The 24,139-nt window shown below is 61.3% G+C and overlaps 5 protein-coding genes across 9 annotated transcripts; all 5 read left to right on the top strand.

Annotated features, from left to right (window-relative positions):
* The first annotated feature begins 228 nt into the window (after positions 1–228).
* On the top strand, positions 229–3,185 carry TUSC2 (tumor suppressor 2, mitochondrial calcium regulator). Its single transcript, XM_054594752.1, has 3 exons — positions 229–500; positions 1,603–1,723; positions 1,894–3,185. The coding sequence occupies exons 1-3, from the start codon at positions 355–357 to the stop codon at positions 1,957–1,959; spliced, it is 333 nt and encodes a 110-aa protein (XP_054450727.1). The 5' UTR covers positions 229–354; the 3' UTR covers positions 1,960–3,185.
* A 2,077-nt stretch (positions 3,186–5,262) lies between these two features.
* On the top strand, positions 5,263–10,784 carry HYAL2 (hyaluronidase 2). Of its 2 annotated transcripts, none has more exons than XM_054594572.1 (4): positions 5,263–5,368; positions 7,484–8,459; positions 8,965–9,054; positions 9,472–10,783. In XM_054594572.1, exons 2-4 carry the CDS (start codon positions 7,533–7,535, stop codon positions 9,880–9,882), a joined length of 1,428 nt encoding a protein of 475 aa, XP_054450547.1. In that variant the 5' UTR covers positions 5,263–5,368; positions 7,484–7,532; the 3' UTR covers positions 9,883–10,783. The 2 variants fall into 2 exon arrangements, with proteins under 2 accessions (XP_054450547.1, XP_054450548.1); XM_054594573.1 differs by lacking the exon at positions 5,263–5,368 and adding an exon at positions 6,581–6,646 and having other exon boundaries at positions 9,472–10,784.
* Positions 10,785–14,195: 3,411 nt separating this feature from the next.
* HYAL1 (hyaluronidase 1) lies at positions 14,196–17,574 on the top strand. Of its 2 annotated transcripts, XM_054594529.1 has the most exons (5): positions 14,196–14,436; positions 14,534–14,660; positions 14,921–15,844; positions 16,196–16,285; positions 16,444–17,574. In XM_054594529.1, the coding sequence occupies exons 2-5, from the start codon at positions 14,574–14,576 to the stop codon at positions 16,759–16,761; spliced, it is 1,419 nt and encodes a 472-aa protein (XP_054450504.1). In that variant the 5' UTR covers positions 14,196–14,436; positions 14,534–14,573; the 3' UTR covers positions 16,762–17,574. The 2 variants fall into 2 exon arrangements, with proteins under 2 accessions (XP_054450504.1, XP_054450505.1); XM_054594530.1 differs by lacking the exon at positions 14,534–14,660 and having other exon boundaries at positions 16,444–17,573.
* Positions 17,575–17,839: 265 nt separating this feature from the next.
* NAA80 (N-alpha-acetyltransferase 80, NatH catalytic subunit) lies at positions 17,840–20,899 on the top strand. Of its 3 annotated transcripts, none has more exons than XM_054594835.1 (2): positions 17,840–18,022; positions 20,024–20,899. In XM_054594835.1, the coding sequence occupies exon 2, from the start codon at positions 20,140–20,142 to the stop codon at positions 20,890–20,892; it is 753 nt and encodes a 250-aa protein (XP_054450810.1). In that variant the 5' UTR covers positions 17,840–18,022; positions 20,024–20,139; the 3' UTR covers positions 20,893–20,899. The 3 variants fall into 3 exon arrangements, with proteins under 3 accessions (XP_054450810.1, XP_054450812.1, XP_054450811.1); XM_054594837.1 differs by having other exon boundaries at positions 20,020–20,899; XM_054594836.1 differs by having other exon boundaries at positions 19,949–20,899.
* An 891-nt stretch (positions 20,900–21,790) lies between these two features.
* HYAL3 (hyaluronidase 3) lies at positions 21,791–24,039 on the top strand. The gene is made up of 3 exons (XM_054594476.1): positions 21,791–22,686; positions 23,068–23,157; positions 23,271–24,039. The coding sequence occupies exons 1-3, from the start codon at positions 21,799–21,801 to the stop codon at positions 23,523–23,525; spliced, it is 1,233 nt and encodes a 410-aa protein (XP_054450451.1). The 5' UTR covers positions 21,791–21,798; the 3' UTR covers positions 23,526–24,039.
* The last annotated feature ends 100 nt before the right edge of the window (positions 24,040–24,139 follow it).

The following is a 24,139-nucleotide window of genomic DNA, read 5'->3' as shown; positions in this document are numbered from 1 at the left end:
CGCCAAAGGAGCCAGCAGAACCAGCCACCGCTTTCCTGCTTCCCTGTGTAGGAGCTGCCCCAGCTGGGGAGAAAGGCATATCGGGAACCTGACGTCTCGCAGTGCACGCTGGGATGCGTAATGTCTGAGGGTGGCTATTGGCCCGCCCTGGGACGGACGACAGAAGCAGCCAGTCAGGAAACAGCATGGGGGAGCGTGCGGAAACGGAAATGAGGTTTCCGTGGAGACAGCGGAGCCTGCGGAAGACGGGAGCCGCTGCACCTTGGATCCAAGGCCGAGTCAGGGCATGGCTACGCCGATGGCCCTGTAAGAGCAAAGCCGCCGCGGGGTCCGCCATGCGCCGGCGGCCCTGACATGGGTGCCAGCGGCTCCAAAGCTCGGGGCCTATGGCCCTTCTCCTCCGCGACGGGGGGCGGCGGCCCGGAGGCTGCAGCTGCTGAGCAAGCTTTGGTGCGTCCGCGAGGCCGAGTTGTGCCCCCCTTCGTATTCACGCGCCGCGGGTAAGCGTGCGATTTCGCCCCGGGGAGGACAGGCGGGCGGCCGGTGCCCCGCGTCTTGCGAAGTGTCCGCGGCCCTATCTCTTGCACCCGAGTTAGGACGACTCCCATATTTCAGGCGCCCTTTAGAGCAAGGGATGCCGAAACTGGGCAGTGGGTTCCTGGAGGCCTGGCTGCTCTTAAGGTCTCCGAAGGAGAAAAGTGGGCGCGTAGCTTGTTCCTGGGCAGGCACCTTTACCCACGTTACAGCTAAGATAGGGCTTGTCTGTAGGACCTCTTCATATTATCCCTTCAAGCCCAGCTTGCTTGCTGAAGGCTCCTAGCCGCCCTCTCCCCCAATTCTCCTGATGGGTGAATGACCCTTTGTTTTGGCAGTTCCGTTTCCCACAATGGTGAGGTTGGACCTCTGAGGGTAGAGCATGGGGAAAGCTGGACCCTAGTGTTGGAGGTGGGGCCTAGGGAAAAAGACCCTCACCCAGGTATGTTCTCCAGATCTGGAGCACGGACCTCCTCCTGCCCCCCAGGGATCCGGACATGAGCATTAGATTGATCTGGTCCTGGAGGTCCCCTGGGGACTGACTCTCGCTAGAGATTTGGCTCTAGATACTTAGGGAGACCCAACAGTGGCAGTTTGGCTGCACCCACCACCTGGAGTGGGTGGGAAGGATGCAGTTGTTTTTCCTTTAGACTCCCTCCTGGCTCAGGCATCTGCTATCTCAGGCTTTGGATCTGGGCTAGTAGTGTCTTCTGGAGACTAACATACTCCAGCCACCATCCTGCCCACTCTGGACGTCCGGGGTAAAGGCAAGGGCCTGATGCTGGAATGGTTATTCTTGCCGAACAAACCAGTGACAATGGCTTTGGCTGCCTGGACAATGTGCTCTCGAATAGCCTCTCTCCTTGGGTCTGAGAGTAGTACTGGCCACTACCCCACTTCTTGCTTCCTTCTGGTAGACGCCAGACCCTAAGCAAGAGATCTTCCAGGCATGTATCTCCCCCCGCCCCCACTTTTTGGGGATGGGCACGCTTCCTGGTAGTCTGTGGCATTTGCCATAACGAAGCGCGAGGCTCCAGCCCAGCCTGTTCCCCCTCTCCTTCTGTACAGCTCCATGTTCTATGACGAGGATGGAGATCTTGCTCATGAATTCTATGAGGAGACAATCGTCACCAAGAATGGGCAGAAGCGGGCCAAGCTGAGGCGGGTGCATAAGAACCTGATTCCTCAGGTGAGAGGCTGGGCAGCGGTCATAGAGCCTATGTCGAGTGCGTTGAGGTCGACCCGGGTGGTGTCTGCTGTCGTGGTATGGGCTCTTGGGGGAGGAGCTGGGAAAAACAGGAAGGCTTCCTGGAGGAGGAGCACTGAGATGACCCTCACTAGCCTCTGTTTCCATGGCAGGGCATCGTGAAGCTGGATCCTCCCCGTATCCACGTGGATTTCCCCGTGATCCTCTATGAGGTCTGAGCTTAGGGGGTTGCAGGCCTAAGCACCTCCTGCCTCAGCAAGAAACCCTCAGGCTCAAAGCGTGGCTTCCATTGAGGAACTAGGCTGGAGCCACAATCCTGAATAAACTCCGTAGGCTTGGAACCTTCAGCTGTGAGCAGGGCAATTCTGCAATGTGGGGTGGGTGGGTGCTGGTTTGCAGACACGAGGTAGTTGGTGGCTGGTGAGGGCTAATGACAGAGTTACCAGCCCACCTTCCCTAGCAATCCCTACAAGGCCCATGGCAGGGCATATGCTGATGGGGATGCCTGGTTCCTGTGCCCTTGCCTGGCCTGCTTTCTTCCAAGTTTGCCCAGGGCCCAACCCTACTAGGGGCTACAGCACTTTACAAGTAAGGTCTGCCTTCTCCCAGCCCCGGGGCTGTGAGAGCTGCACACAAGCGGGAACTTCCTTTCCTTCACTTCCTTTACCCCTTCGTTGGAGCATTTCAGCCGTTTGCTACCTCGATTCCTCCTCTGTCGGACAGAGGCTGGGGGCAACGCAAGCCTGATTCTTCCTACCTACCTGCCCCTGTGTTCCCACCCCCAGATGGATGGACCGTTTGCTGGCTGTTAACAGGAGTAGGGACTGGTGTGGAGGGCTTCTCCCTCTACCCTGACCAGGCTGATCCCACTGTAACTAGTTGTTGTCCCTTGATGTCGCCCTCCCCTCCTCCTCCCAGTTGAGAGGGCACAGGGTGGGATCAGGAAGGGCTATCGATGCCTGTGCCTACCCGCCTGCTCCATCTCATCTCCCTTGCCTTTTGCACCAGCCAACCCCCCCCGCCACACACACACACACACATTGAGAGGACACCATCCACCACCCTGTGATGAGAGACAGCATCCTGGGGCTGGTGCCAATAGTTCTGAGTCCACTGCCCCTTCCGCCGCAGTGCGCCTGCCCACCCCTTCAGGATCAGCCGGGGGGAGTGCTGGAGCCCCTGGGTAGGGAGAAAGGAGAGAGCAACCGTAACAGGAATACTTAAAATGTGAAAGTTTGTAAATAGTCTAGTCCATGATGTTGTTAGGGCAGAGTCTGATTTCTACACAGAAATGACTTTTTTTTTTTCATTGTTTAATTCCTTACTGTGCAAGCTCTGTGCTTCAAGACTGGGAAATGGTGTGGGGAAGGTAGACCCCAATCTAGGAAGGGTGTTATGTTATTTGTTCAGTTTCAATAAAATTATTTGTAGACCCTGCATACAAGAGTGGCATCCTCTTGGACTGTGACACCCAGCATCTAGAGTCCCACCTGGGCTTAGTAGGTGGACCCCCTCCCCCGCAACTCTAGCAAGGCCCCACGGTAAGCCTGAGCCCAGTCTATGGCCATCCCAGCTATGACCAGCAGGTGGCAGTGTATACCGGCCTCACCATAGGGCCCCTCAGGATGGAGGGCTACTCCGTCTATATTGTTTTCAATAGGTGAGGACCCTGGAATTGAAAGGACCTGGGATGCTTCATTAGGGATTGGCCTCATCTGCCTAACTTGAGGTGAGAATGTGACCTCAGATAGGTCTGGAGCAGCTGTCCTGTCCTAGCAGTGCCAACTAACTCTACGTGAGGCCACAGCCTGAACCCTGTGGTCCTCCAAGGCCCAGCCTTAGGTGGACAGCAGCCGGATGGGCGGCATCACGCCCTGGGTCTACGGCCAGGAGGCCCACCTGCCTCCCCCCAGGGCTGCCTGTGGGTACCACTAGGAGAGTGGGCTTGGGGCCTGTTCCAGCAGGCAAAGCCCCGCCACCCAGTACTTCCTGTGCTCCCTGCCTCCAGCTGTGTCACCTGCGACCGGCCCCCTGTGGACATGCAGCCTGCTGTAAGGCCGGTCTGCTGCTAGGCCCAGCCCCTGGCCATGAGCCCAACTGCCAGTTAGGGAGGAAGGAGGGGGTTCAGATACAGGCGTCTGGGTCCGTGGGGTTGCCCTCCTAGTCTCCTAGTCTTCCGGGGGGTTAAACTGTCACACGTGGGGCAGGGGCAGGTGCAGCCCCCGTCTTCCATCCTGCGCTGTCTCGCCTACCGACTGCCCCAGGGACAGGCTTCTGCCAGGCCAGGTGGTAGCCCATCTCCCATCGCCACTGTCCCAGCGTGGGAGAACTCCCTGTGCTGGGCAGCTGACCCCAAAGCGGGAAACAATGGAGGTCAGGTCGCTGCCTCCCCACTCCCTCCCACAGGGCTGTGCTCGCTTCCTTCCTGAGGGCTACCGGAGGAAGTGCCCCTGCCCTGGGACAGTCTGGCTGGGTCTTTGTTTCCCCAGGGGCCCCCACCCTGGAAGCTTCCACAGCCGGTGTCCCTCGTGGAGCCAGCACCGCGGTACAGGGACGCCACCCTCCCATGCCATGTCTGGGACTCCTTGGTCCGCAGGGGCAGCCTCCAGGGTATGTGCCCACCTCCCCCAGACCCCAGTTGTACTCAGCCTCCGTTAGAAAGAGGCCCCGGGGCATCAGAGAAGTGGGCCAGCAGGGTAAAGGTGGGATGGGGGTTGGGTCAGGGGGATTGAGGGGTGTGCGAATTTATCTGCCCCTTGCTGGGACGCCACTGCAGCCTCCCTGAGGCCAGTGCACTCTGGGCCCCTCCCTCATACAGGACTATATGTACCCCTTTCCTCGCCCATGTTGTAAGGAGCCCCCTACTCTCCAGAGTCTCAGTGAAATCCACCCAGGCATGGCACCCCGCAGGAACCCCCTGGCCTCCGCCCCACCTCCCACCCCCTACAGTCACACACATCAACACATTATCCACTCTGTCACACTTAGGAAGTGACACTTCCGTCACACTTGGGACATTCTGCTCTCAGTGGAAAAGAATTGACTCAGTTCCCGGAATGTCTCCAAGCCCCTCCCCCAGACGACCCCCCTTCCCTTCATCACCTGCTTAGGGGGGCAATCAAGCAGCCAAGTATCCCCCAAGCAGCCTGACTCCCCAAACCACCACTTCTGGGGCCCTTCCATTTAGGCTACTGGATTTCAGGATGGGTCTCAACCCCAAGGGAAAGGTGTTGAGAAGAGCATTCAGTGTTAAGGAAGCTGCCGGCATGGGGGAGGCTGGCACCCAAGTGGGGTCCCACAGCCTTCCTGTCACCTGGCACAGTTCGCCCCGGGTCAGGGCCTGCTGGAGGAAGGGTGGGGAGGGCAGCCAGCAGGGCCAACCGTAGGGAAATAGGGTCAGAGCCGTCCCCTCCCCCGCGCCAGTCCCGGCCCTCTCCCTCGGAGGGGCAGCAGGAAGTGAGGAGAAAGGGCTGGGGTGGGAGGCGGGAGCGGGTGGGAGGGGATGGGGTTTATCAAGTCCCCGGCAGGCTGCCCAGTGGGCTGGAGAGGCTGCCCAGTGGGCTGGAGAGGCTCACCCGGAGAACGAGGGCGGCCTCTCACCTACGGGCCCGACGGACTCGCGCGCAGGTGAGCCCAGCGCAGACGGCCCGTCTGCGGCCCCCCCCCCCACCCCGGTAGGGGCGCTCGCATCAGCACTCCCTATCTTTCCTCTGCGGGCCGGGGGAACGGCTGGTGGTGCAGACCTCGGACCTTGGCGGAGCTGAGCCCCGAAAGGGGAGGCTATCTAGGAAAAGGCAAGGAAGTCTCGCCCCAGCCCAGCTGCAAGCCCACTCCCCAATGGGAGGGGCTCTGGGGGCGGGGAAGGGGGCTCAAGATTGCGGGTTGAGGCCCGAGGGCGCCCCTGTGGCGGGGCTGGCATTCTCCCCGGTTCCACCAGGAACTTTTGCAAGGGTGGCAGCCTCCTCAGGGTTGAAAGGAAACCCTGGGGGCTCCCACAGCCCCACCCCTACCCCATCCCAAGACTGGGCAGGAGGGGACGGGAGCCCAGGAGTTGGCCTGTTCCTGGGGCGGGAAAGGGGTTGCCCTACCCCCAAGACCGGCTGACCTTACGGGCCTCCAGCGGGCCGGCCAAGCTGCGAGCCACAGCTCGTGTTGCCGAGGCAACACAGGTTTGGCCCAGCCCAGAAAGGGCTAAGAGGCGGGCGATCGGACCCCTTCCCGGTCAAGCAGGGGGCGGGGCTCCCCTTCAGACCCTGGACGGGGGAGGAGATCCCCGATCCATAGGAGTTAACTGTCGTGGGAGGCTGGAGATCGGCTCTGGTCACCGTCCCCTTCCCACACCAAGGGAGTCCCAGGGCTGGGGGCTGCACTCACGGGTGCATAGCCAGATCCGCGGCTACCCTCAACGAAGCCCTCGGGGACCACAGCACCTCCTCACGGCTGAGCGGGGGAATACCACCTACTTTATTCCCTCCCCGATCCCCGTTCTTCGGCTGTCCCTTTAAGGGGCTGGCCGCGCCGCGGAAGGAATGTACTATCCGCCGCACACTGCGGGGGGTTAATTCTCGGGCTGACTGGCGCTGGCAGCGGAGACTCCAGAAGAAACTCCCCATCGAAGAGGCCTCGAGGCCTCAGATGAGTAGTCACGTCCCTGGGCGGAGGATCTGGGGACTCTGAAGCCCGAAACGCAGCACCGACGGCGCGATAATGGGGCTCATCTTCCCGCCACGTCCGCAAGTCCCGCTCCGGGCCCGCCTCCGCGCTGGATTCTTAAAGGGCCCGGGGGCCCGGGGGCGGAGCCAGCAGAGGCACCGAGCCGGGGCTGTGCCTGGGCGGGCGGCCGGAGTGGGCTGGGCCAGGGATGGCGGTGGCTATGGCACGGGTCCCGGCGGTACCCAGCGCGAGGTGAGGGCGGGCGGTGAAAGCCTGGCGGCTCTCTCCCCGCTGGCTGGGTTCCGAACTCCCAGGGGGGCGGCCCAGGGACCCCACCCCCGCCGGGCCAGGCTCAGACCCCACGTGCGGGGCGGGGGCGGGGTCCCGCACAAAGGCCAGGCGGAGGGAGCTCTTCCCCGACCCCCCTGGCGGCGGTCGCGCGCATTCCCGGTGGCTGTGGAGGGAAGGGCCGGTCTGCCGGCGCCGCCGTGGGAGGTCCGCTGCCCCTTTGTCCTCGCGGGGCCTCCACCAAGCTTGGTAGAGTGTCTGCACTGGAGACAAAGTCCTGACAGCCTTTCCTCTTCTGCCGAGCGGGTGCCACACAGATACCAGCTCCGTGGCTGTCCCCCGCCCCGGCTTGCTAGCCACTGCAGGGGCTGTGCCCTGCCTTACGCAAATGCTATCGTTTCTCTGGACGAAGAGTTCTTCGCCGGGTATACAGTGGGCCTTGGGTTCTGGGCTCCCTGAAACGACGTGCTGGGTGGTATGCAGGCAGGTGCGTGTGTCTAGGCAATGAGTCACTCGTAGCTCAGTTCGTCCAGCTCTCGGAGGGATGACAGACCTAACAGAAGTCCTTCCCCAGCTATAGGCCACCTATTCCAGGAAAGAAACCTAGGCTCCGGCAGTGAATTCCCAGGGTGTCTTGCCTGCTCCTCGGTGGCCTCTCAGATCTGTAATGGCCATGTAACAGGGTCTGAAAGCCCTGGGCACAGTGCCCCATTAGCATGGGCTTTGGGAGTGTGGATGGACTTGGGGTTGGCACCTCCAGGATTCTCTAGACTGACTTGCTCTCTCCCGCCCTTCTCTCAGTTCCTGAGCTGGTGCCAGGCCGGTGACACCGTCTTCCTGAGCCCCCAGCATGTGGGCAGGCCTGAGCCCCGCCAGCACCCTGGCCCTGGTGTGGACAGTGGCATGGGCCACGGAGCTCAAGCCCACAGCACCACCCATCTTCACAGGCCGGCCCTTTGTGGTGGCTTGGGATGTACCCACACAAGACTGCGGTCCACGCCTCAAGGTGCCACTGGACCGAGAGGAGAAAGCCTTCGATGTGAAGGCCTCGCCTAATGAGGGTTTCGTGAACCAGAACATCACCATTTTCTACCGGGACCGGCTAGGTCTGTATCCACACTTCGATTCCGCGGGGAAGCCTGTGCATGGTGGCGTGCCACAGAACGTCAGCTTGTGCGCACACCGGAAGATGATGCAGGACCACGTGGAGCACTACATTCGTAGACAGGAGCCTGCAGGGCTGGCAGTCATTGACTGGGAGGACTGGCGGCCTGTGTGGGTGCGCAACTGGCAGGACAAGGATGTGTACCGCCAGTCATCACGCCAGATGGTGGCCAGCCTCCACCCCGACTGGCCACCAGACCACATCATCAAGCAGGCGCAGTACGAGTTTGAGTTCGCTGCCCGGAAGTTCATGCTGGACACCCTGCACTTTGTCAAGGCAGTTCGGCCTCAGCACCTCTGGGGCTTCTACCTCTTCCCCGACTGTTACAACCACGACTACGTGCAGAACCGGGACACCTATACAGGCCGCTGCCCGGATGTGGAGGTCTCCCGAAATGACCAGCTGGCCTGGCTGTGGGCTGAGAGCACGGCCCTCTTCCCCTCTGTCTACCTGGATGAGATTCTCGCTTCCACTGCCCATGGCCGCAACTTTGTCAGCTTCCGTGTTCAGGAGGCCCTGCGCGTGGCTCGCACCCACCACGCCAGTCACGCCCTTCCAGTCTACGTCTTCACGCGGCCCACCTACAGCCGCACGCTCACAGGCCTGAGCGAGGTATACGCCCCCCGGGGCCCTGCCTCCTTCCTAGGGAACCGCTGCTGCACGGAGTTACCAGAGGGCTCCTGCCCCGTACCGTACTGGCTGCTCTACATCCCCACCCCTCTGTCTCTCTGTGACCTTGTGACAGGGTGGCATCATTATTTCCATTTTGCGGATAAGAAAATTAAGGCTTAGAGATGCTGAGAAATTTCCTGAAAGCTTGCCAGCAAATCTAGGGTAGAGCAGGGACTTGGGCCTAGGCATTCTGACTTTGAAATCTATCTTGATAGATACATCCTAGGCTCAAGGGGGCCTTTGGCTTGAGAAACGGAGGCCCAAAGTGGGGTGGCGGTGGCTGAAACACTTAAGAGAAAGTGAAACGGAGTCTCTGCCTGGGATTGAGAGAGAGAGGACTGGGCCGGGGGGTGGTCACCAAGTCAGAACAGGCTGGGGCCTGCCCACCCTGTCTGTCTATCCCTGTGGTCTCAGTCCCCCCAGTGACCAGCCCCTTCCCACACAGATGGATCTCGTCTCCACCATTGGCGAGAGCGCCGCCCTGGGCGCAGCCGGTGTCATCCTCTGGGGCGATGCGGGGTTCACCACCAGCACGGTAAGTGAGGCCCGCCGGCTGGATGGGTCTGCAGGGCCTGCAGAAACAGGGTGAGTGTCCGGGTTTTTGGCTGCCGACCTCAGGGTGGGCAGCCTAGCCTGGCCCCCTTGTCTGCCTCCCACCCAAGACACCCCTGGCCCCAGCAGAGAAGACAGGGCCCCCTCCCCTGCTTCCTAGAAAGGGGACATGCTGTTCTGAACAGCTGTCGAGGTCAACGCTCCGCTGCCTGCCCTGCTGGGCTGCAGTCTGCCCCTGCCCCCTTTGCTGTAGGAGCAGGGACCCTGAGGGCTCAGGCACACATGTGCATGTACACATGTGTGTGTCAGTTAAAGGAAGTACAGTCACTGCATTGTGGACACAGTGTCCACTGGGGCCGGGCTGAGGCGGCTGACCCTGAATCCTGGCCTTTGCCCCCAGGAGACCTGCAAGTACCTCAAGGATTACCTGACGCGGCTGCTGATCCCTTACGTAGTCAACGTGTCCTGGGCTGCCCAGTATTGCAGCTGGGCCCAGTGCCACGGCCACGGGCGCTGCGTGCGCCGAGACCCCAGCACCAGTACATTTCTGCACCTCAGTGCCAGCAGCTTCCGCCTAGTGCCTAGCCACGCGCCTGGTGAGCCCCCGCTGCGACCAGAGGGGGAGCTCAGCTGGGCTGACCGCGACCACCTGCAGAAGCACTTTCAGTGCCAGTGCTACTTAGGCTGGGGCGGCAAGCAGTGCCAGTGGGACCACAGGCAGGCAGCTGGTGGTGCCGGTGGGGCCTGGCCCAGGTCCCGCCTCACTGGCCTGCTGGCTCTGGCCACCATAGCCCTCACCTGGACTTCGTAGGCATCTCTCACCTGGCTTCCAGGCAAGCTGGCCTCTGCCACCAGGGCTCTGCCAGGCACATGGGAGCCTGCAAGGGGTGGACAAATGAGTCCAGAGGGGGCAGAGCCCCTGGGATGCCCACCAGGGTGTCCATACCAGCTCTCACCCCCCTGTTCTAAGGGGGAGGGGCAGTCCCCTGAGAAGCCCCTCCTCTCCCTGCCAGAGAGGAAGGGGGCATGGCCAGGGAGGACCTGACCCTACTCCCTTGCCCCCAGGATAGTTTATTATTATTATTATTATTATTATTATTTTGGGGTCTCTTTTGTAAATTAAATATAAAACAACAACTACGGTGCTTGGACTGTCTGCACTTGGGCCAGGGCATGAGAGAGTGATCCCAGAGTCTTACATGAAGTTCGAGCCCAGCTCTTGTCACTGTGCAACTGTCTGCTAGGGACTACTCATCTGTAACTGTGTTCACGGGGACCCAGGGGCCCAGAGCTACCTGCTCTGCAGCTGGCCTGCCAGAGCAGCAGCTGCTGGGAGCGGAGGAACACACGCCACTCCGACGCCAAGGACCTTGCGTTCTCCATGTCGATTGGAATGCAGTTGAGCCCGACCTCCATGAGGGAGGGGCTCACCGAGCTGCCCCTGCCGGCCTCTGGATTCCCCGCTGGGCCGGGGCCAGCCGCCTCGCTTTGCCCACCCAGGGAGAAAGGGGAAAGTGGGTGTTTGATCTTCCCCGGCCTGGCAAGCAGCCAGACCGCCTCTCCCTGCTGTCCTCAGGCCAGGGCATCTCCTCCACGCCCAGCTCCCGAGGACGGTGGAGTCCAGCCACACGCACCTCTGCCCCCCGGATCACAGTCCTCCATGGGGTATGGGGGGGTGGCCAGCAGGGGATTGGGGTCTGAGTGCTGAGATTCTGTCCCTGTCCCACTGCCTACACGTGATGGGGCAAAGGGGCGGTACCCAGAGTCTGGGAGCAGAGGCTCCCTCAAAGGCCAGCCCTGTGCTGCCCACAGGAGAGCATGGCTGGTCCCCAGCTGTCCCAGAGGAGAGAAGGAGCAGCCAGGCCAGCGCTGCCCAGCTTCACTCCCCTGCGCCTGAGGGTAGTTACCCTGGGGGGCAGGTCACTGTCCCACCCACACCTGGGTGCCCCTGTCGCAGCCAGAGATGACTCAGCGCTGCTTTCAGGACACTGGCTCTGGGGAGACAGGTTCAGGAAACAGCCCAGTGATGAGAAGTGCGGACCAGCCGCAAGGACTCAGGGGAGGTGTCCCGGGGGAGTCTCCACTGAGCGTTTTGAGGGGTGAAGGGGAAGCTTGATGCTGGGGACAAAGGGCAAAGGCCCTTCAGGAGCTGAGCTCAGCTGGATGGCAGCCGAGGCAGGGCCAGGCTGGGGCCTGGCAGACGTCAGGCAGAGGCAGGAGGGGCGGCCTGCAGCAGCTCAGGCCCGACTGCCCGACGCTTCTGACTGTCCGGCCTGTTCAGTGAACAGAGCACACGCACCTGCCAGTGCTGGGCCAGCTGCTGGGGACCCACCCGCGAACCATGCCCACAGTGGCCCTGTCTCTGCGGGGATGGCAGTGCAGAGGGGGACCAGGCCTGAGCACCAGGCCAGGTGCTGGGCAGTGGGCGTGCAGGCCGCAGGTGGTGCGGTTCGCGGAGCAGAAGCGAGGCCCCGTGCGTCAGGGTTGACTCAAGCTGTAGGGCCACCTCTTGTCCCTTTGGCTTGTGATGGCAGAGGATGGAGGGAGGGGCCCGTGGTAGCACCGGGAGGGTGGTGTCTGGTCACCTGGTGGAAGAGGGGCTGAGGTGGAAGAGCTCCCTGGTGCTCCTGGCTGTGGCGGGGAGGGGGGCCTGCCAGAGAGAAGATCCAGGTGGCGGTCAGTAGGCCAGGAGATGCTGGAACTATGGGGGCGGGGGCGCAGCCGTGACCCCCCCCACTCACACACAGGTGATCAAGGCCCGCCTGTGACCTCACCACACAGCTGGGCCCTTTCCCACCCAGCTGTGACCTCCTTTACACAGCCGTGGCCCCTCCAGTACAAACCTGTGGCCACCTCACATCACTTCCCCAAGGAGACCTGGAAGACAGCCTGGGAGAAAGTGCCACTTGAGACAGAGCTGTCCTGTGGGTGGCTGTGGGGGAGGGGGAGGGGTGGGGAGCTTGGTGACTCAGCAGCCTCATATGCCCAGCGGGCAGAGACAACAGGAAGTGCTGGACCATGAAGCTGGACTCACCTGTCAACAGAGTTTAGAAAGTACATTCTCGAGAAGAATCAGTTCTATATTCTTAGCCTCTGCATTGGCTTGAGATGGTTAGGCAGAGGTGCGGCTTAGACAACGGACACCAAAGGGTCAGGTCACCTCTGCTGTTCTGGATACGTCTTTCAGGGGGCGATCAGAGGGTTGTCTGGAGGTCTGAGGCTTGTCCAGGAGTTGGTGCAGGATGGGAAAACTCAAAAGCTTAAGTTGCCAGGCCAGTTAGAACAGATCTTTCCTCATGCCTCAACTTGCTTGATTTTAGTCATTTAACAGCTTGACTATAGTGACTCCATTTTATTTCTTCACTCTGTTCCTAGGCCCCAGACACACACTGCTTGGACCAGTCCGAGCAGGCCAACTCGCAGAAGCTGGTCTCTGGGTGGGGCCTTGGGTGGAGGAGGGCGTCGTGCACCCCAGCTGCTTCCTGCTGTTTCCCCATTAGAGCGTCTCCCTTGGACTGAGGCCAGTGAGAGGGTGCTGGCCTGTGTGTTGGCTGGATTGTGTTCATTTCCGCACAAGGTATCTGGGGGTACCGGGAGGTAGCAGGGAGCCCCAGGGAAGGGGGTCCAGGCTGCCTTGAGCCTACTGGTTATCACTCTGGGGCCCCGCTTTCTGAAGAGGCTCAGCAGCCACCACCTCTGTGGCTAGATCCTGCACTCGGCTTGCAGCTGATGTACCCACAGCACCCATCACCCTGGACCCTTCTCTCCTCCATCCTAGCCAGCCGGGGGGAGGACCGAGCCTCTATGGCAGCCAGCTGTGTCACTGCCCTGCTGACAACCATGCTGGAGGGTCACTGGCTCGGGCTCAGGCTCAGGCTGGGCTGGAGAGCCAGGCAGGTAGCGGTGTAACCTGCACCAGGGATCCAGTGGCTCCTACTCCGCCCTGGCAGGCAGGCCTGGGCCTGAGCACCTGGCAGGTATCAATCACTAGGGTCTGAATCAGCGAACAAGCACGATCATAAAGGAATGAACAAGCATGTGGTCACTGATATGCTGTGCTCAGACCCGTGGTCACACTGACGTGGTCTCATAGTCACAAGACAGCAGGGTCTCACACCCAGTCCCAGGCAAACACTGGGTCCCACGCTCGCAAATACACACGCTGGGGGAGCTCGTCCCCAGGCCCCGGGGGTCACTAGCTGGGACTTTGCAGATGCAGTCTCTGACCCAGCAAGTGGACGAAGGGTAGCAGCACAGCCCTGACTGCGTGGACATGGTGCCTTTCACACACAGGTCCCTGAGGCAGGGGTGACACCCTCTGGGCACAGGGCACAGGGCCACAGCACTTTTGAAGCCCACAGATGTTTTAATTTTAATATCTCAATAGAATAAAAAATACATAAATAATGAATATATAGCAGATTCAGTCTGGATTTTATTTGTCTTTATACCAACACAGTTGTAAAATATATTTTTTTTAAATTTTTTGAGCCCTGGCTGGTGTGGCTCAGTGGATTGAGCACCAGCCTACAAACCGAAGGGTCGCTGGTTCGATTCCCAGTCAGGGCACAGGCCTGGGTTGCGGGCCAGGTCCCCAGTAGAGGGTATATGGGAGGCAACCACACATGGATGTTTCTCTCCCTCTCTTTCTCCCTTCCCCTCTCTAAAAATAAATAAATAAAATCTTCAAAAAATATTTTTTTTTCTGATTCGATCCCCAGTCAGGGCTCATACAAGAATCAACCAATGAATGCATGAAAAAGTGAAACAGCAAATCAATGTTTCTCTCCTTTCCTCACTCTCTTAAATCAATAAGTAAAAAAAATGTTTTAAATATTTTTTGAGGTAGAGTCCCACCCACAAAGGCAAAAATGCCCAGAGCCCCCAATGTCATAACGCAGCCCTGTGGGGCCAGGACGCTCCCTGGGTATCAGTTCCAAGACACCCAGATTTCAGCACTAACAGGCCTGCCCAGCTGGGGCCGCCACCCAGACAGCCCCCCGGCACTGCCTCCACCGCTGCCCCACCCCAAATAAAGCCACGCAGCCCTGCCTTAGTGCTCACGGGGTGAGAGGGGGCACTTCCGGCCCAGGCCCCACCCCCTACCAAGCGCACTTTGCTGGGGGTGGCGAGGTGGCTCGGGTGCCTGGCCCAGTCCTCACCCAGGGCCCACCCCTCAGCCCGCCCCCAGAATGGGTGGGGTGACCCCTGCAAAAAAAGCTCAGAGTTACCAGCAGCGGCTTCTTCCTCCAAGTGACTGGTGCAGCTGGGGCCAGAGTTGAGGAACAAAGAATCTTGCTGAGCCCTGCCTGGGCCCTCGCCCTGGGGTCAGGGAGTTTGGAGGACAAGGCTCTGCAGCCCTGAGGTCAGCAGGGACAAGTGGGCAGACTGGCGGGTGTCCAGGAGGGCTGGGCTGACATGTCCTAGGTCACTGAGCATCCCCTCCTCTGATGTCTGGTCAGGATTCCAGGAGAAGAGACAGGAAAGGCCCCCCTATCAGTCATGCCGGCCTGGGGGCCCAGGGCCTCCCTCTCTGCCACTCTTCTCATGACTCAGATGTCATGGCTTCTGCGGCCCTTGGAGAAGTGGGTGGGTAAGCCTAGGCCGGGACAAGGCCGGTGGGAGACAGGGCAAAGGCCTGGCCCAGGGGGCACCCCCAATGTGCCCTCCAGGGACCGCGCTCCCTTCCGTGCCTCTCCTTTGCCCCCTGACCTCCCTGAGCCCTGCCAGGCAGTGTTTACCTGAAGCCAGAGCAGGGGTGGATTAATGGGTCAGGGACTCAGCCTCCCTGCCCCAAGCAGGGGTCAGAGAGGTCAAGGCCTGTGTTCAGCTCTGCCTCCCCTGGCCAGGTTTCCCTAGACCTGCCCTGTGCCATGGCAACCCACTTCCTTCCCACCTGCGCCCTCTTCCTGACCTTGCTCGGCACGGCCCAAGGCACCAGGGGCCCCGTGGTACCCTACCAGCCCTTCACCACCGTCTGGAACGCAAACACCCAGTGGTGCCTGGAGAGGCATGGCGTGGACGTGGACATCAGTGTCTTTGATGTGGTGGCCAACCCGGGGCAGACCTTCCTCGGCCCGGACATGACCATTTTCTACAGCTCCCAGCTAGGCACCTACCCCCACTACACGTCTGCGGGGGAGCCCGTCTTTGGCGGCCTGCCCCAGAACGCCAGCCTGGATGCTCACCTGGCCCGCGCGTACCAGGACATCCTGGCTGCCATGCCTGCGTCCGACTTCTCAGGGCTAGCCGTCATTGACTGGGAGGCCTGGCGCCCACGCTGGGCCTTCAACTGGGACACCAAGGACATTTATCGGCAGCGCTCACGAGAACTGGTACAGGGGCAGCACCCCGACTGGCCGGCTCCTTGGGTGGAGGCGGCTGCCCAGAACCAGTTCCAGAGGGCTGCACAGGCCTGGATGGTAGGCACCCTCAAACTGGGGCAGGCACTGCGACCCCGTGGCCTCTGGGGCTTCTACGGCTTCCCTGACTGCTATAACTATGACTTTCTAAGCCTCAATTACACAGGCGAGTGCCCACCGGGTGTCCGTGCCCAGAACGACCAGCTGGGGTGGCTGTGGGGCCAGAGCCGTGCCCTCTACCCCAGCATCTACATCCCTGCGGCGCTGGAGGGCACAGGGAAGACACAGATGTACGTGCAGCACCGAGTGGGTGAGGCATTCCGTGTAGCTGTGGGTGCTGGGGACCCCAGCCTGCCGGTGCTGCCCTACGTCCAGATCTTCTATGACATGACGAACCGCTTTCTGCCGCTGGTGAGTCTCCTCCTGTGACCCCGCCCACCTCATAGCCTACCTTGTCAGGCATCAGTTCCAGCAGCTGATGCCACACAGCCTCAGGGCACTTTCACCCACTCGTTCTCATGTTCTGTGAACTGTGTGCCAATGTCTGTGCCACGCACAGGCTAGTCAGCATCCATCAGAAGGACGCAGTGCCAGCCTGCATGGTAGGCACAGGCGAGAGTGGGGGTAGGCTGGCCTCTGCCACCAGGGCCAGGGCTGCCCCAGGCGGGAATTACGAATTACTGGCCTCATCCAATGGTGCCAGAGCAGCCGGCTGTGCCGAGGGAGGGAGAACCCACAGAGCTCTGCTGTCGTTTTTCCCAGGAGGAGCTGGAGCACAGCCTGGGGGAGAGCGCGGCCCAGGGAGCAGCAGGAGCCGTGCTCTGGGTGAGCTGGGAGAACACAAAAACGAAGGTGAGCTCAGGCCCAGGGCGGGGCAGAGGTCGGCTGGGGAGACCCTGGCCCATCCTTTCTGCCCCTTCAGTCCCGGCCGGCCAGCAGGTGAGGGCCTCGATGCCCTCAGTGGGCCCATGCATGGCCATGGTGTCCCTGACACTCCCCCTCCTCCCCAGGAATCGTGCCAGGCCATCAAGGAGTACGTGGACACCACGCTGGGGCCCTTCATCCTGAACGTGACCAGTGGGGCACGTCTGTGCAGTCAAGTCCTGTGCTCGGGCCACGGCCGCTGCGCCCGGCGCCCCGGCCATCCTGAGGCCCTCCTCGTCCTCAACCCCACCAGTTTCTCCATTGAACTCACACCAGGTGGCGGGCCCCTGACCCTACGAGGTGCTCTGTCCCTTGAGGATAGGGAACAGATGGCAGTGGAGTTCCAGTGTCACTGCTACCCTGGCTGGAGGGGAGCCAGGTGTGAGCAGCAGGGCGCATGGTGACGGCACACACTTCATGCGCTCTGGCCCTGGCCAAGGCCTTCTCAAGTATAGGCACAGCCACACAAGTCACGGTCACAGCCCGGGGCACGCTCAGCCGCCATCGTGAGCGTGTGCCTGCATATGCACGCGTACTTACGGACGGGGATAGTTACATAAGGAGCTCGCGTCTCCATCACCCACCCAGCAGGGTCAGAAGTAGCACCTCCGGTGACACTGACCGCACCTGTCTTTAAACTGCCGCACTCACAAGAACTGACATTCTCTGAGCACCTACTCTTCACCAGGGCCTGCACTACCTGCATTTTAAGGAGGCTAATGCATTCGGGCCTTACGCGACGCTGAAGACACTGAGCAACACACAGGGAGGGAAAGCCCTTTGCCAATAGTTGCACACTCAGAAAGTGGCGAAGCTAAGATTTGAACCCAGTCTGTCTGGCTGTAGAGGTAGAGCCCTTTGGCTCCTACTGTGTTAATGGTAACCAGCCCTGCACACAACCTGAATTCGCTCAGAGGCACCAGCCCTGTAAATAAAGCAGGCATGATTCTTACTTCGAAGAGCTGTTTATTGAGCACCTAAAACGTACAAGCTCCGGGATCCAAAGGGCACAGGAAAAGCTCCTCTCCCTCGAATCGGACGTCTGTCCGAGAGCGGCTGCTTCCCAGGGTGGGGCCCAAACGACAAGAGGAAGCCCCACCTGGCCGTTTCCACGCTTGACCGAGGCAGGAGGCCAGCGGGAGCTGAGACAAAGCGGCGCGGGGGCGAGATCAGTCCGAGCCCAGGGCGAGGCGGAAAAGGAGGCAGCTGGAGGAAGGGCCTGCGCCCGGCCCAAGCTGTGGCACGCTGGGCGCCGGCAGGGGCTCGGGGAGCCGCGCTGAAGCCGGACCTAAGGAGTGACGCAAGGAACTGGGGGCCTGTACGGGAAGGGGCGGAGCTAACGGGAGACAGCGGGACGTGGAGTCCGAGCAGTGACGCACCGGGAGCAGGGCCGGGCTCAGCGCCAGTGGGCGGGACAGAGGTGGGGCCAGAGCGGAGGCGGAGCCTGCGTCGAGTCGGTGCTCCGTCACACGCGCCGGGGGGCGGGGCCTGGCCACCCTGAGAGACTGGCCGAGTGGTGCGTCGCGGGCCGCGGCGGCTGCCGTGCGTCCGCCGCACCGCTAGGGGACAGCGCAGACTGACGGAGGACCCCGAGCCGGAGACAGAGCGAGATTCGGATCTGTGGGGAGCCAGGACGCCGAGCATCCTGGAGCCCGGCTTCAACATGTCAGTACCGCCCCCTCCCCAGCGCCGCGCGTCCGTCCTCGTTGCCCCCCATGCTCTGTACGCCCCGCACGCTCTCCCTGCGTCTGTGGTTCCCTCCCAGGGCATGCCGAGCCACACCCCCCAGAGTCAAGGTCCCGAAGCCCCCTACCCCTAAAAGTCCACCGTTTATGGCCCACTAGGAGGGAGGGGGAAACCGAGGCACAGGAAGAACAGGGCTGTCTGTCTGACAACCCAGGAGCCCCGCCCACAGGAGGTTGGGTCGGTACTGAAGGGGTTAAACCCGAGGGGAAGCCTGGGGTTCCTGACCTAGAGGAAGAACCTGGGGCTTCCTCCCTCCTGGTCGAGGGGTACGGCTGCTGCAGAGGTGGCTGATTGCAGGTGAGGGGCTTAGGACCTTCTAAGTGGAATGTGGCGTGAGGGGAGGGGGCTACCTGTTACTGACCAGAGTGAAATTGGCCTCAAGCTCTGGGGGCCTTCCTGGGGAGGTGGGGAAGGGGAGCCAGGACGTCCCATCTGGTGAGAAGGTGAGTAGAATGGTGGGGCCCAGCCCCTCCCCCACCCCCACCGCCATAAATTCCCCCAGCACAGACCCTCCTGCCAGCAGGGCTTGGGGCAGGATGGGCAAACAATGGGGTTTGGGTGCAGGAGGTCTGGGCCCCCGACCCGATGGCCGTTGGATCCCCCGTGGATGCAGGAAGGAAGCTGTGGCCCTTATCTACCGTGGCTACGAAACTCAGGCCAGCGGGGAACCAGGCTCGCAGGAGTCGCATTGCTGTGTGACTGTGAGACAGGCCCCTTGCTAGTGCTGCTGGGGCTCCCTGTGAAGGGACCGTTGGGTCCATGACCCATCAAAGTGTCCTGAGAGAGAAGGAGATGTGATGATGGAAGCGGAGGTTGGAGTGATGGCATTGCTGGCTTTGAAGATGGAGGGGGCCATGAGCCAAAGCAAACAGGTGGCCTCTAGAAACTGGAGAAAGGCAAGGAAATAGATTTTTACTTAGAGCCTCTCAAAGGAGCCAGCCCTGCACAACCTTGATTTTAGCCCAGGGAGACTCATTTCTGATTTCTGTCCTCCCAAACTATTAAGATAATAGATTTGTGTTATTCTAAGCACTAAAGGGGAAAAAAAAAGAAGTGCCCTGGGGAGGGGCCATGGGCTGTGTGTCCCAAGAAGGGACGCCCATCCAGGGAGGGGAAAACGGCCTGATGGGTGGGTGAGGGGCACCCCAGGATCAGTTAAGTGGTGGGCATGGCCTGCATGGTTAAGAAGGGTGACCTGGAATTTAGGAAAGGGAGGAACAGAGGAGCCCCCCGGGGGTAGCTGTGTTACCTCCAAAAGGAGCCTTGGGTGGGTTTAAGCAGGGGGTCGTGGTGTCTGGTTTGCATGTTCTGCCTGATGGCCAGCCAGTTGCAGTGGGGTAGGGCTGGGTCAAGTGTCCAGGGGAGGACAGTGGCAGCCAGAGCAGGCTGGGGCCTGCGCTCTTGGGTTCTGCCCCAGCCTTTAGCCCTCAGCCTCCATCCAGCGTGGGGAGGACACGCTGAACCCATCCCCTCTGCTGTCCACCTGAGTCAGCTCCCCCGGGAACCTGTGCTCTCAGGTGAGTATGGGAACAGGGGCAACCCACCACTCCCTTGTTCTATAGGATGCATGGCTCCCCGAGCACTCTGTCAGCTCTTCCCTGCCTCAACCCCATCCTCCCTCCTGGCACAACCCAGCATGGCTGGTGTCCACAGGAGGAGCACCCTTATGGTCTGAGGAGATACTACTTCCAGGAGACCTTAGTCTTAACCCCCAGCCTGGCACTGAGCCACCTGCAACACAGCAGAAGGTGACCCTGGCTCCTAGGCTGACTGAGCTGAGCCTGGATCTTACACGTAGGCTGGAACCAACTCAGAGCCCCCTAGCCACACTGACCCCTACCCTAGACCCTACACACTGGGTGGAGCTGATCCCAAACACCAGCCCAGCTGAGCTGACTCTGGATCCTGCCTGCCAGCTAGAGTTGACCCTGAGATCCAACCTGACCGAGCTGACCCAGGAGCCTGCATGCCAGCCAGAGCTGAGCCTGAGCCCCCGGCTAGCTGAGCTGACCCCGGGTCCTGCATGCCGTCCAGAGATGGCCCTCAGCCGTGGCTCGACTGGGCTGACCTTGAATCCCGCACTCCAGCCGGAGGAGACCCCAGTCCCCAGCCTGGCTGAACTGACCCTGGAGCCTGTGCACCGCCGACCCGAGCTCCTGGACGCCTGTGCCGACCTCATCAACGAGCAGTGGCCCCGCAGCCACGCCTCCCGCGTGCATTCCTTGGGCCAGTCCTCAGACAACTTCCCCCTCTGCCTGATGCTGCTGAGTCCCCACCCCGTGTCGGGGAAAGCCCCCATTGTAGTGGGACATGCCCGCCTGTCACGGGTGCTGGACCGGCCCCAGAGCCTCCTAGTGGAGACAGTGGTGGTGGCCCGGGCGCTGAGGGGCCGTGGCTTTGGCCGCTGCCTCATGGAGGGCCTCGAGGTCTTTGCTCGGGCCCGGGGCTTCCGCCGGCTACACCTCACCACCCATGACCAGCTGCGCTTCTATGCCCACCTGGGCTACCAGCTGGGTGAGCCAGTTCAGGGCCTGGTCTTCACCAGCCAGCGGCTGCCCGCCACTCTGCTCAGTGCCTTCCCCAGGGCCCCTTCTCTGTGGCCACCCCTCAAGACCCCTGGCCCGACTGCCCAAGCTGCCCCAAGAGCCCCCAAAGGGCCATCGTTGCCGCCACCACCCCCCCTGCCTAAGCCCTCAACCACCTCGCCCCCACCTCCACAAAACCTGCTGGAGACACAATACTATGACCTGAGAGGACGTCCTATATTTTGGATGGAGAAGAACATCTGAGGGCCACCTAGGGCAAAGGCTCAGCGGACTCGTCTTTCTGGTTCAGCGGACTCCCCAGGACAGTCTCAGCCTCAGCCCTCTGGCCGCACTGCAGCCCCTGGCCCGTGGGGGCAGCCTTGGCTCAGCCAGGTCTCCTGAGCACCGGTGGGCTCCCAGCTGCCCTTGTGGCTGAATAAAGGCTTCTGTTGGGTGTGGCTATGACAGTTCATTTGTTGACTCCCACCCTTGCCTCCCAGCCTCATCTTAGGTCCCCTATCCCTGCAGGAGCCCCCGATCCACCTCTGCCCTGAGGCCATGGATGGCAGGACACCTGCCCTCTGCCCCTCCCACTCCGCCAGGCCCAGGAGAATGGGTGTCTGTCCTCTCCCATGTTCACTCACTCCTGCCCACCATTCGCTGAGCACCTGCTGTGTGTCAGGCCCTGGACTGGGCGCAGGCAATGGGGGACGGGACAGCTCGGTTCTTGACCCGGGGAACAGGTGGACAGGTAGATGGACAGGCAAGCTGTGGCAGGGTCTGTGCTGGGACCGTGGGAGTCCCAGCGCCCTGCCCCTGGAGATCCAGGAGGCCTCCCGGGGAGGTGAGGCCACAGCAGGGACCTGAGTGCTGAGGAGGTGAGGTGGGGGCTGAGTATTCTTGGGGCAGGAAAGGAGATGGGCAGAGGGAAAAGGGGGCTTGCGAGAGCTGTGGGTGGGGGAGGGGTCAGAGATGGAAAAAATGAGGGGAGCTTAAGGTGTGGCTGCCCGAGAGGCCTATGGGACCCCCTAGGGGCCATGCTTTCCCCCACCCCTTTGTGGGCAGGGGTTAGGGAAGCTTTCCCAGCTTTTGCTGCTGTGTGGAAGGCGTGGCCTTGGACTCTAAGCTCACACCCTCTCTCCTGCAGGTTTCCATTCCTGGGGCGTGACCATGCAGCTAGGCGCGGCCCTGGTGCTAGGGGTGGCCCTGTGCCTGGGGTGTGGCCACCCCCTACTGCGGGCCCCTGACCGACCCTTCTCAGTGCTGTGGAACGTGCCCTCAGCGCGCTGTAGAGCCCGCTTTGGTGTGCACCTGCCACTGGAGGCCCTGGGTATCACAGCCAACCGGGCCCAGCGTTTCCATGGCCAGAACATCACCATCTTCTACAAAAACCAGCTCGGCCTCTATCCCTACTTCGGGCCCAGGGGCACCGCTCACAATGGAGGCATCCCGCAGGTGGTGCTTCTGGACCGCCACCTGGCACGGGCTGCTCACCAGATCCACCGCAGCCTGGGACGTGGCTTCGCCGGCCTGGCAGTGCTGGACTGGGAAGAATGGAGCCCGCTCTGGGCTGGGAACTGGGGCCGCCACCGAGCCTATCAGGATGCCTCGTGGGCTTGGGCGCAGCGGGTGTTCCCCGACCTGGACCCCCGGGAGCAGCTCCACAAGGCCCGTACTAGCTTTGAACACGCAGCCCGTGCCCTGATGGAGAGCACGCTGCGGCTGGGCCAGGCCCTGCAGCCCCATGGGCTCTGGGGCTTCTATCACTTCCCGGCCTGCGGCAATGGCTGGCATGGTGTGGGTTCCAATTACTCGGGCCGCTGCCACACAGCCACCCGCACCCGCAACACGCAGCTGCACTGGTTGTGGGCCGCCTCCAGCGCCCTCTTCCCCAGCATCTACCTCCCACCCAGGCTGCCTCCTGCTTACCAGCAGGTGTTTGTCCGATCCCGCCTGGAGGAGGCCTTTCGTGTGGCCCGCGCTGGGCACCCTCACCCCCTGCCCGTCCTGGCCTATGCCCGCTTCACGTTCCAGAGGTCTGGCAGGTTCCTGTCCCAGGTGAGTGAAAGCTGGTGCCTAGAGGGGAGGCATAGCCCTGTCCCAGCAGGTCTGAGGGGAAGACCTTGCCCACGGGGACCTGCAGGGGAGACCCTCATCTATTTCTGAGGGGACAGTCCTATCCTGGAGCATCTGACAACGTATGGCTCTGTCCTGGAAGATCTGGGGGGAGGGAAGGCCCCCGCCTTTGGTGCCCTGATCTGAGAGGAGACATTCTCTGAGCGGAGGGCCTGAGAAGCCACTCAGGCTCCGTGCCACAGGGCCCTACCGCAGAGGTGGAATCAGATCATGGCAATGAGCCACGGAAGTTTCTGGAAGGGGGAGATAAGCCCAGACGGATGTGGCCGGCGTGGCCCTGGCTTAGCAGCTCTCTGCCTCCAGGATGACCTTGTGCAGACCATCGGTGTGAGCGCAGCCCTGGGGGCAGCCGGCGTGGTACTCTGGGGAAACCTCGGCATCTCCAGCTCCGAGGTGATCGTTGCCCCCTCCGGCCCGCCACGCAGCCCACGGTGGGGGCCCCGGGGTGGGGGAGTGACCATGTCAGGGCCATGGAGCAGGCACATTGAAACGCCCCTTTTTCTCAGGAGAAGTGCTGGCATCTTCATGACTACCTGGTGGACACCCTGGGCCCCTATGTGATTAACGTGACCAGGGCGGCCATAGCGTGCAGTCGCCAGCGGTGCCACGGCCACGGGCGCTGTGTCCGGTGGAATCCCGAACAGCCGGAAGCCTTTCTGCACCTGCAGCCAGATGGCAGCCCCGGAGACTGGGAGCCCTTCCGCTGCCGCTGCTACTGGGGCTGGGCGGGCCCCACCTGTCAGGAGCCTGCCCAGGCCTAAGCGTGGGCCTGAAGAAACAGTATGAAGCCAGGAGTCACCTGCTGCGACCCTCTTGTCTTTGCTGCCATTTCCCAGTCCTTGAGGATTCTCTCCCACTTTGTTCTCTGTAGCTTAGCCAGTCCTCCCATAAACACACCCTGCTTCCCATGGGATCCCTGAGGAGTGGAAGGGTCAGAAGAAAATATTTACACTTTTAAAACCAGAGGCTCTCTGAGATCACCTGATCCCCCTTTTCTAAAAAGGAAGCAGTCCCAGGGAGAAAGAGACAAGGTTCCAGATGGTTAGGGTTGCCAACGCAGAGCTCTGTTCCCACACATCACTGGGTCCGCGGAGAGGTAGAAGGAGACCTGCCTGCCACCTCAAGATCTTGGCTAAGGTCTGTACGCGCTTAAACTGCTGTCTGTACTTTGTTTTCATCATAAAGCCACTTTTTCTTTCACTGCCTGAGGTTTGGCTGTTCACCATGTCTTCGCAAGCCCCGTGCTCACCCACTAGTGAGTGCCCGGCTGCAAGTCCCCAGAGATGTGGGTCCTGCGTGCTGGGCGGCTCAGCTTCAGAGTTGACGACCGCGCGTGTTTGCGTGCAGTGGAGGTGGGGCAGGACACAGAGCATTG

Source organism: Pteronotus mesoamericanus, unplaced genomic scaffold, assembly GCF_021234165.1.
Source record: "Pteronotus mesoamericanus isolate MK-2021 breed Mesoamerican mustached bat unplaced genomic scaffold, CSHL_Meso_final scaffold_533, whole genome shotgun sequence".
Lineage (NCBI taxonomy): Eukaryota > Metazoa > Chordata > Mammalia > Chiroptera > Mormoopidae > Pteronotus > Pteronotus mesoamericanus.
Note: the sequence above shows the minus strand (reverse complement) of the source record. Positions and strands in the feature narration are given on the sequence as shown.